The following is an 11838-nucleotide window of genomic DNA, read 5'->3' as shown; positions in this document are numbered from 1 at the left end:
AGCTGCTGCCAGCCCAGCTGCTGCCAGCCCAGCTGCTGCCAGCCCAGCTGCTGCCAGCCCAGCTGCTGCCAACCTTGCTGCTCCCAGACCAGCTGTTGCCAGCCCAGCTGCTGCCAGCCCAGCTGTTGCCAGTCCAGCTGCTGTGGCACTGGCAGTGGCCAGGAGGGTGGCAGTGGAGCCGTGAGCTGCCGTGTTAGATGGTGCCGCCCTGACTGCCGCGTGGAGGGTACCTGCCTGCCCCCCTGCTGTGTGGCGAGCTGCACACCCCCAACCTGCTGCCAGCTGCACCATGCCCAGGCCTCCTGCTGCCGCCCATCCTATTGTGGACAGTCCTGCTGCCGCCCAGCCTGCTGCTGCTACTGCTGCCCACCCAGCTGCTCTGAGTCTAACTGCTGTGAACCTACCTGTTAAGACCCAGGTTTCTGATTTCCAACGGATCAGCTTTCAACTCCTGGGCCACACGTTCTTGAACTTTGATATGGCTTTTGTTTGGGGCACGAACACTTGGCCTCACTAAACATTTCTTTTTTATCTAATACTGGAAAGGCTTTGATATCCTCTATGAAAATAATAAAATACAAACTTGATCCCCAAATGAGAAAATCAATTTACCTTGGGATTGTCCCTTGTTTTCCAAGGCTTGGTGCTGTCAAGGCCATGAAAGATTCTTCTACTCTAAGATGTTTTTCATTCTTCTTCCATTGTTCTGTAAATTACTCTGATAAAAGAAGGCGAATGTATCCAAAACAATAAATTATATCTGTTGGCATATTAAAACTTGCTTCTTTTTATTTAGTGTGCAAATAATAGATACTTCATGGAGATCTATCTAAAAGATTTCTGAGTTTGATTCTGTATATTTTCCTATTTTGTGTGGCGAGTGGGGCACGTAAGTAGAGTTCAGACGCAGTCTCCTCTTCCACCTTATGGTTCTGAGCACTGAACTCTGGTCATCAGGCTTAGAGGCAAGTACCTTTACCCACTGAGCTACCTCATCAGCCCTGTTTTCTATCTTCTTCTTATTATTATACCTGTTAGGAATTGGGATGAGTTCCAACAGTGGTTCGACCCCATAAAAAGCTGCAGCATTGCCCTGGTCTTGTTTTATTTTCCTGCTGTCAATAAACATTGTGTCCAAAAACATGGGGAGCAAAGAGGTTGTCTGGCTTGTACTTCCAGGTCACAGTTCATCACTAAGGAAAGTCAAGGCAGGAACTCAGAGTCAGGAACTTAATGGTTTGTTTTCTATCTCACTTGCAGGATCATTTTTAGCTAGCTCTCTCATAAGGCCAGGCCCCCCCTCAAACAATTAATAATCAGCACAGTCTCTTGTAGGCTAAACTGATAGAGATAATCACTTGGGTGAGAGTCCCTTTCAGGCTATCATAGGCTGTGTCCTGTTGACAGCTATCACCAACTAGATCATCCAGAAGTGTTTCATCTCGCCCAATGCTTTTATAACTAGATGCATAGAAGCCAGAATCACGAGTAAAAAAACATAAATGCAGCTTCCTTTTCCATCCACTGGATAAAGATGCTATTTCAAGTGATCTAAAACAGTGGTAGCCCACGCTAATAAGTCACTCATTTTCATTCACTTAGAGTCTTGAAGGACAGAACAAGATGGGCATCGGGATGACCAGCCTCTCCCAAGAGCAAACTCACAAGCAGGTGGAGATTTTTAAACTATTTTTTTCCAGTTGCTAAACGCAAAGGAAGAATTACCAAGTTTTCGCTCAATATTTAAAATCAAGATAAACTCTTGGGTTTCAGAGATGTTACCTTAATCGAAAAATACATATTTGTTATGCACAAGTGTGTTTTGTGTAATATTCATATAAATATATTTTTATATAGTTAAGCATAAGTATCAGGAACTGCTTCATAAATCTGGGTAGCTTTTCAAACTAATATGAACTTGGACTTGGAACTGGAGGGTATAGAAGATGATAGACAGACAGATAAACAGATGCATACATAGATAGATGGACTGATAGACAGACAGATATAATATTGCTAGGCCATATGTTCAGTGGTTGAAGGTGCTTTTGACGAAGACTGACACACGGAGTTCTGCTCTTGAGACTTATATTAGTGAAAGGAGAAGAACGTCTTCCCTCAAGGTATCCACGTGAGCCCTGCAGGACCCAGGCCAATGGACATACCCATACACACAGAAGAAGTTAGTGTGAAGAACTAATGAGGGTTGTTTCAGGTTAGATTATAATTTGTACATTCAAAGACTAACAAAGATCAGAAAATTCGAAGGTATAAATAAAGGGAAAAAAAAAAGCAAACAGCTCACTTCCTGATGGACTGTCTAGACACATGCTCCAATCCAGAGATACCTTATAAGGAAAGGACAGAAATGAAGGCACATTCTGTCCGTCTGCCTGCTTAAACCTAAGCAAAACCATGTTCAGCACTTAAACAGCCCATGCTTATAAAAGAAAACGAAATACAATCACACACATAAGGTACAATGTAAATTCAGCCTTTCATGATTACCACACACTGTTTCATGCTTAAGGTTTTGTTTGTTTAAAAACAGGTCCTCACTTATCCCTGGATAGCCTCAAATTTACTATGTAGCCAAGATGAATATGTAACCTTGAAATTCTGTTTTTCCTATCTCCACTCCCGAGTGCTATTAAAGGTATATGCCACTACAAGTGGTTTATTAGAGCCCTGGAAATTGGACCCAGTACTTCATCTATGCTAGGCAAGCCCTCTCTCAAATGAACTCCAGCCACATCCATACATAGACTATTAGTCATTCTTCAATTATTTTGTTTTGTTTTTTATCCCTACTGGGGTTATGAATCTTAGGGGAGAACCAACTACTGACACTTTACTAAACAAGAATAATTCCTAATTGCATTCCAAATATTTATCCTTATACCTACCGATAAGTATACCTGTCATCCCTCGCCAAAGAGGCTTCCCTCTGCAACAGATGAAGATCATTACAGAAAACTATAGTCAAAATGCAGAGAACAAGCGATCATATGCACAGTTCCAAGAGATATGTCTACAATACAACTCCTGCACCTAAGTCTCAGGAACATTGTGGAAGAAGGTGTGGGCGGAAAGACAGTAAGAGCCAGAGGACCAGGAAATCTGTTGAGACTGTGCTCCTAGAAATAACAGGGAATATAAACCATGATATGGCTGTTTAAATAAGACCTGAACAAGGACAAGACGAATAGACAAGCTGACATAGAAGGGGACCTCTCATAGGCCCCACACTAGATGAAGAACTACAGGCAACTAGAGAATGCTAAGAGAAGATTTAGTCTTCCTCAAGGATGAGCCTCTTAATTCATTATCCAATACCAAGTGGTCAGCTCTGAAATCATATATATACAAGCAACTCTAAACAAACTTTGCAGATTGTATCTATCAATTTATGTCCATATATACATATATGTATATGTATATATATGTATATATGTGCATAACAATAGTAATTAAAGAAAAAGAAGACACTAATCTGAGAGAGAAGGAGGCATGACGTGATCAAGGAAGAGCTAGGGAGTAGAAAGGGGAATTGTGCAATTTCGTTTAAGTTTTAAAAATGAAAATTAAAGAAAAATTCATAAAATAAGTAAATAAACCCTGCTATGGCCAGACTCTAAGATATTATACAGCCTTCAAAATGAGTTTTACATATGAGATCTACAAGAAACTGGGATCAGTTGGTAAATGCTTACACTCAAGCACAAGAACCTAACTTTGATCCGCGCCACCCACCTAAGGAAGAAAGGTGAGTGTGGTCACATACAGCAGCAAGCTCCAGGGTTAGTCACCCTGTCTCTAAAGGATGAAATGGAGAACAGTTGAGGAAGACACTAGTGTCGACCTCTGACCTCCACACATGCAAATAAATTGAATAATGTAGATATATACTATGCAGATATAAACATATCAGTGGAGAAATTCCTACAAGCATACAACCTCTCCATACTCAGCAATAAAAAAAAAAAATCTGAAAATCTGAGGATGGTTCTAACTACAGAGGACACTGAATCGGAAATCAGAAAGTCCTCATCGAGGAAAGTTCAGAGACCAGACATGTCCACAGGTAAATTCTATCAAATATATATTAAAAAATTAACAATTCTCAAGAAATATCTCAAAACACGTTCATTGTTTTAGTAAATATGGGGGTAAATAGGAAAAGAAATAATTCCAAGCTGGGCCTATAAAACCATCATCAGTCTGATAGCAAAGACAGGAAAATCACAGAATAATATTCCCGACTAATATTCATACAACAGTATAATAATCATCCATCAACAATTATCCAACAGAGTTCAACTGAACAATAAAAAGATTAAAGAGCATTACTAACAGATAATTTACTTTACAATGCAGGAGTTGTCATATATATATATATATATATCACTGTAATCTTTAACAAATAGAGGGGAAACACATGGTTATCTCAACTGTTGCAAAAAAATTTTTTTTATAAATTCCAAAACTCTTTCATCATTTTGAAAATACTCAGTAGGACCAAGGACATGGTAGGCAAAAGATCCTGCTTTCAACCCAGACAACCTGAGTTCATTTCCTGGACTCACATGATAGAAGACTAGGACAGACTCCTGTAAGTCTTTCTTGAACTTCTATACATGCACTAGGGCACACACAAATAAGTAAGTAGATAGATAGATGGATGGATGGATAGATAGATAGATAGATAGATAGATAGATAGATAGATAGATAGATAGATAGATAGATAGATGAGATTTTTACTTTTAAAAACACTCAAAAATCAAAACTACCTTGGTATAATAAAAACCCTCAATTAAAAAGACAATTATTTACATTCAGATAGCGTTTCCCGTTGGCTTGGGAGTGAGACAAGAATGCCAACTCTGCTATGCTGTTTATCACACCACCAGAAGTGCTAGCTAGAGAAATCCAGCAAAGTAAAGAAACAAATGTCACCAAATTTCAAAAATAAAATAAAATAGAACTATCTCCAGTTAAAGATAGCAGGATATTGCACTCATGTGCGCACGTACACACACACACACACACACACACACACACACACACATACACACACACAAACACACACACCTAAAGATTCACACACAAAAGAAGTATTAAAAGTAATCAATAAACTAAGCAAAGTTACCAATACAATCTTCACACACACACATACACACATGCACTCTCTCTCTCTCTCTCTCTCTCTCTCTCTCTCTCTCTCTCTCTCACACACACACACACACACACACACACACACACACAGTTGAATTTCTATACACTAACAGTAAGCAATACAAAAAGGAAGGCTACATGAACAATTAAATTTACAATGGCCTCAGAAAGAATCAACTGTGAAGGGATCAACTTGACTGAGGAAAACATTTAGACACTAGAAATAACAAAAGATTACTGAGACAAATTTTAAAAGATACAAATAAGTGGAACGATATCCAATGTCCACAAATTACAAAACTTGCACTGTTAGAATAACAATACTACTGATAGATCCATAGATGTAGACAATCCTATTGAAATCTCCATGGTGTTTGTGTAGTGTTCCCCAGCATCCACACTGAGCGGCTCACAGCTGCCTGTACCCCAGCTCTGAGGAATCCATCTCTGGTGGCCTCCGCAGGTGCTTGTACTCCATGTACATTCCCACACACAGACACACAATTAAAAATAGAATCAATCTTTTTTTAAAGAATAAAATTAGTTAAAATGATTGACATAATGTTGAAAATATTGACATGAATTTCATGCAGTGAGTCTTTGCCACAATTAAGATTTTAATTTACACATGCATAAATCCAAACTTTATTGAAATTGAAGACACACACATGTGCACGCACACATACAAACACACACACACACACACACACACACACACACGTTATTACTTCAAGAAGTAGGAATGAATAAAGAATAAACACCAACTGCCAATATTGGTTATCTCTGTTACACTAGTTTTGAAAAAGATATTTGCATATGTGCATGTGCCTGTCTGTGCACACTAGAGAATGGAGGTATCAGTTTTCCTTATATGACTCCATTACTCTTTGCCTTCTGAAAGCATAGTCATTGATATTTTACGTGTGTGTGTGTGTGTGTGTGTATGTGTGTGTGTGTGTGTGTGTGTAAGGTGTGCATTGATGACCAAAAGGAAATAGCATTGAGATTTAAGGATCTTCTAACCTGCGCAAACTGATCCTAGGCAGGCAGACTTTGTTTGGATGCTGATCAGTTAATAGCTCATGTTTTGATGACACCAATATTAGTCTTACCGAGTCTGAGTAAACAATCATGAAATCATGATTGTTGCTGAGTGGCTGCTTAGGAAATAAATTTTCAGTTTGGATAAACTTGTGCCTAAGGTTATCAGAGGTCAGCTGAGGCAAAGCAAGCCAGGGTCGTGTTTGTCATGTGACTTTATAGAGGGCTGCTGTGTTAGGCGATACACCTTCTCTTAGACCAGAGCGGAAAGAGGAAGCACAGTGCCACTTAATTGATCACTGACTATAGTAGATGATGGAAGCACTGTTTATAAGTTTCTAATTACTCAGATACTGACCAATCAAAGACTGACTTTGCAACTTGCGTCAAGGGAAGATGCTTAATATTAGATGAATACGCAGCTATAGGGAATATATAAAAGACCGGGTGAGGAAGACACAAACCAGACTCAGAAACTTCTCCTCACAGAACAACCAACTTGACTCCTGACACCATGGCCTGCTGCGCTACTAGTTTCTGTGGCTTTCCCACTTGTTCCACTGGCGGCACCTGTGGTTCTAACTCCTGTCAGCCCAGCTGCTCCCAATCCAGCTGCTGCCAGCCCAGCTGCTCCCAATCCAGCTGCTGCCAGCCCACCTGCACCCAGTCCAGCTGCTGCCAGCCCACCTGCACCCAGTCCAGCTGCTGTCAGCCCACCTGCACCCAGTCCAGCTGTTGTCAGACCAGCTGCTGCCAGCCCACCTGCACCCAGACCAGCTGCTGCCAGCCCACCTGCACCCAGACCAGCTGCTGCCAGCCCACCTGCACCCAGTCCAGCTGTTGTCAGACCAGCTGCTGCCAGCCCAGCTGCTGTCAGGCCAGCAGCTGTCAGACCAGCTGCTGTGGTACTGGCAGTGGCCAGGAGAGTGGCAGTGGAGCCCTGAGCTGCCGTGTTAGATGGTGCCGCCCTGACTGCCGCGTGGAGGGCACCTGCCTGCCTCCCTGCTGTGTGGTGAGCTGCACACCCCCAACGTGCTGCCAGCTGCACCATGCCCAGGCCTCCTGCTGCCGCCCGTCCTACTGTGGACAGTCCTGCTGCCGTCCAGCCTGCTGCTGCCACTGTTGCGAGCCCAGCTGCTCTAAGCCCAGCTGCTCTGAGCCCAGCTGTTAAGAACCAGGTTCCTGAGTAGTTAAAAATGCAACAGAAAGCACTGAAGAATTGTGTGGGCTGCTGTGGTGGATGCTAAGTATCTTCATGTTGTTAACCTGTTCATGGAGGTGGAACTCTTCATCAGGATCCCCACAGACATGCTGGAATTGGTGCACTGAACACGCATCTCAATCAGCATGTTCCAGGGACCCTTCTTTGCTTAGGTGATGTACCAGGATGCAGCAGTACATCATTCCAGTGTCACGTGGACTTTATTCCCTAGTTCTCGGTCCCCACACATCTTCTGCCATGCTTTCCACTTGAAGAGACTCCGATGCTCTCAAATAAAGTGTTTTATGCACAAGGGAATAGATTTCTGTCCATCTTCTAATTTTAAGCTGCCCATCTATAGATGATAGTAATCTTCAGGCATAGGCACATAGTCTAAAGCAAAATGGTTGTACGAAAATTAACTTATGTCTGATCGTCTACTAATAAAAATGTTCTGTGCATTAAATAATCTTCATGGCTATTGAAATGTGTGAATGTTTTATTAAAATGGACCCAGACCAATAGAGTTACCCTGCATGGACTTTTTATACCAACTCAAACCTTGTCCCATTTAGTACAGTAGATGATTTTTCTCTATCCATGCACAACATAAAGAAACTGGATTATTAGCTACTAACTCTTTTGGAAAATATCTTCCATTACCATTTCCAATAGAACTTGGGTTCATTTGCTTCAACTTGGCCTAACTCCATTCCGCTGATCTCCAGCTATGTAAACTTCAACTCCCAGTATTCACCTGTACTTACTGGGTGTATGAGGGACACATCTGTACTAGACAAGAGTAGAGCAAGCAGCTTTGAGGTGTAACTTCTGAATTCCACCATCACATCATACAGATGCCTTAGAAATCTCAAACAGCAACATCACAATTTATAATTTGCAAGCCAATTGAAAAAAGCCTTTCTTAAGAAGTTAACGCAAACCTAGAACAAAAGGAGGTAGAGTCGATCATGTAATTTTAGTTCTCATATAAGCAGTTGACTACAATACACAAAATACATAAAGACCTAAGACATTTCTCTCAGGTTCTTTACACGGCCCCACCACTTACCTCTCTCATTCAATTGGCAGCAACGATGGATTACAAATAGAATGGTACATTCCAGAAAAAAGAGAATTGGATGACTGTACATTTGTTTGAGGTGTCATAACTCCTAGATATTTTTCTCAAGTTTTTTCCAACCACTAAATTCAGACAAAAATAGCTCATCATTCCCTACTGTCTTCACGGCAAATAAGTCTTCGTGGGCGGCGCTCCAACTCGAAAGTGCTCTTACTCATTCTTGAGTGGTTCAGGCGTTCATGAATCATACCTTATACTCCACCCCCTCAGTTAATCACCACTGAATCAGATTCAATAAACATTTATTAAGAATATACAAAAATCAGTCTGGATACTATCTGAAAGAAAGAAAAAAATAAGTTATTTAGTTCACAGTGAAAGAACTCTCTGGCCTGAAATACAAATAACACTTACACATTTCCAATCTATTGAAATGAAAAGAGCTATAAAGACCATCTGATTATGGTGACAGGGTCGATGAGGTAGATGCTACACATGACCAAAGGTGTGCTCAATTTGACAAATACACCAATGCTTTAAATTCGATAGAATTTAGTCTATCTATGCAAGAGAGAAAAATAATGCTCGAAAAGCAATCATATGGCCTTCTGCTTTAGAGGTTTGGGTAGACGGCCAAGTGGAATGACAACAATGCAGAATAAGGGTGTTGTCTTAACCTACAGTGAGAAGACTCTTTGAACATGGAAACCACAAACACTACTCCAAAGAGTATGTGGCCAATAGAACGAGTCACAGCGACCTTATAAAACAAAACCATTCCCATAATATGTCACAAGTATTTCAATGGAAGCCAATCAGAGGACCACTGAGGAACAAATTTAAACCAAAACAAGAAAAATATGTTAAGAATTTTATAAACAGCAACTCACTTGACTATATAAAGGGCCCCATGCTCAGGTTTGCTCCCAAACTCAGAAACTCATCCAACCTACTCAACATCCAACCAACTCCTGACACCATGGCCTGCTGTGCTACTAGCTTCTGTGGCTTTCCCACTTGCTCCACTGGTGGCATCTGTGGCTCCAACTGCTGCCAGCCCAGCTGCTGTGAGACCAGCTGCTGCCAGCCAAGCTGCTGTGGGACAGGCTATGGCATTGGGGGTGGCTTTGGCTGTGGCCAGGAGGGCGGAAGTGGAGCCCTGAGCTGCCGTGTTAGATGGTGCCGCCCTGACTGCCGCGTGGAGGGCACATGCCTGCCCCCCTGCTGTGTGGTGAGCTGTATACCCCCAACCTGCTGCCAGCTGCACCACGCCCAGGCCTCCTGCTGCCGTCCATCCTACTGTGGACAGTCCTGCTGCCGCCCAGCCTGCTGCTGCTACTGCTGCTAATCCACCCATTAAGAGCTAATGTTTCAATTGCCCAGATCATGGTATTCTTCAATTGTGCATCTCCTTAACCAACCCTGGACTAGTAACAAGTTCTCCAACCTTTACTTCGTTGCCTTTTGTGAGGTCTAAGAGTACAGGCGCATCACAGCGCTGTCCGAGTCTGTTCTATAATCAATACCTCGATCACCTACAGTGGATCCAGAAATGCCGAGAATCCACAGGCTGACCACCAAATTGTTCTGGATGCACTGCATCTGAAACTCTTGCAGAATTGAGAATTGTCAAAATCTTGGAAAATACTTTCTTAAGAACAGTCTGTAACCCTATTCTTCCTGCTTGGTGACCAACTTTTAGCTTCTGTTTACTTCAAGCTTTTCTAACATCAAAGACACCAGACTACAGCTGAGAGACATTCTTCAGATGACATCAGAGAAAATGAAAGTTCCTTAACCAACTTCCAGCTTCTAAGAAATAGGCCAGACCATTCTACACTTTTCCATTGGATCCTTTCCTTATTTGGGGGGGATCATAATCAGCTTGCCTGCTGGCCATTCCACTCTCTGTAGCATTGTGTCCTATGATATTTCTTAATAAAGCTTATATGCTGGGCAAAGAAACTATGGTTTATTTCTACTTGTGTTTCATCTGCTTATGATATTAGAAAATGTACTTAAGTTAATCCATTTGTTCCTTCTGAGAGACTGAAGTCATTCGTGCTTCATGTATCACTCATTCCATTAAAATGTATTAAGTACCATTTAAGGCAGGAAGTTGGAAGAGATGATAGAGACTTGACAGATGATGAAGAGTCAGTTCTTACCTGTGACAACATGGCTATACAGAAAGAAAAAATCATATGCTCAAATAGCTACTATGGAATGCGATAAATTGTAATCTCTTCCCAGCTCACAAAAGTAAGCTTAGTGGCCAGACATGTTTGTGGCCAATATGTCTAGGCATGCCTGTTTACAACAGGAATTAACAATAATTTCCCTATAGGCCATGAAGCACCAGAATCATACCAGAATGATGTGAAATAATAATAACTGAGACTGGAAGAAAATTTTTATCTAGAAATAGAGTAGAGAAAAAAAAGAGACAGTATTATGTCATCGGGAGCTCATGGATCCTACTATCTGATCACTTCCTCATTTAGTCAACACATTCAGATAATCTTTGAGGCTTTCCGTGAAAAGCATTAAAGTGGCTGGGTTTCCTCTGCGTGTAAATTTGGAGGAAGACAAAAGTCACTCAGGAGCTGACTGAACAAAGGGACCACAAGAAAATAAAGCCTCAAGAGCTCTTGGAAATGATCTAGACCGTCTCCACATTGGAAATAACATATTGGGTTTGTTGACCAAAGAGAAGACAGGGAGTGAACAACACGACATGAAAATATAAGAAATTGCTTCACCACAGGACTAAAACAGTTGGGGTGGGGTGGCATCAGCAAGAGAGGCTTCACAAAGACGAAAGTCCTAACAGAGAGCTTTGAAATCCCTTCCCAGTGGACAAAAGATGACAAAGAACCCACACACCTTTTAGAATATCTAAATCCAAAACAACAATGCAACTAATGCTGATGAGGATGTAAAGTAAGAGAAAAGCTCACCATTGCTGATGGGGATGCAGGATGCCATAAGCCCTTGGAAGTCTGGTACCTTATTACAAAACTTAACATATTGTTACCAATGGATCCATAAATCGTGCTCCTGTATATATACCCAAAATGAGACAAAACCTTATATCTACTCTGAATGTCTGCACTGATGTTGATTCTGTGGGTGAATGGGATAGACAAACTCTGGGACATCCACGCAATGAAATGCTATCTGGCTTATAATAAAATAAATGGAATAAGCCAATCCGGAAAGGTTACATGCTAAATAATTCAACTATACATCATTCTTCCAAAGACATGGAAGCAATTAATAGTTAAATGTTCTGCATACTGTACCGCGGAGTCATCTGTGGTCCAACACTGGAAG

The 11838-nt window shown here is 41.4% G+C and overlaps 3 protein-coding genes across 3 annotated transcripts in view; all 3 read left to right on the top strand.

Moving 5' to 3' along the window:
* The window catches only part of LOC110331748 (keratin-associated protein 1-3-like), a 578-nt gene extending 167 nt beyond the window's left edge, over positions 1–411 (top strand). The window contains exon 2 of the mRNA XM_021212600.1: positions 1–411. This exon is cut by the window's left edge and continues 3 nt beyond it. Coding sequence (XP_021068259.1) covers positions 1–411 — 411 coding nt within the window.
* Positions 412–6731: 6320 nt separating this feature from the next.
* Positions 6732–7388, top strand: LOC110331749 (keratin-associated protein 1-3-like). Its single transcript, XM_021212601.1, has 2 exons — positions 6732–6975; positions 7111–7388. The coding sequence occupies exons 1-2, from the start codon at positions 6732–6734 to the stop codon at positions 7386–7388; spliced, it is 522 nt and encodes a 173-aa protein (XP_021068260.1).
* A 2048-nt stretch (positions 7389–9436) lies between these two features.
* On the top strand, positions 9437–10457 carry LOC110331753 (keratin-associated protein 9-3-like). Its single transcript, XM_021212604.1, has one exon. The coding sequence runs from the start codon at positions 9482–9484 to the stop codon at positions 9848–9850; it is 369 nt and encodes a 122-aa protein (XP_021068263.1). The 5' UTR covers positions 9437–9481; the 3' UTR covers positions 9851–10457.
* The last annotated feature ends 1381 nt before the right edge of the window (positions 10458–11838 follow it).

This window comes from Mus pahari, chromosome 14 (genome assembly GCF_900095145.1).
Source record: "Mus pahari chromosome 14, PAHARI_EIJ_v1.1, whole genome shotgun sequence".
Taxonomy (NCBI): domain Eukaryota; kingdom Metazoa; phylum Chordata; class Mammalia; order Rodentia; family Muridae; genus Mus; species Mus pahari.
This window is presented reverse-complemented; position numbering and strand designations above follow the sequence as displayed.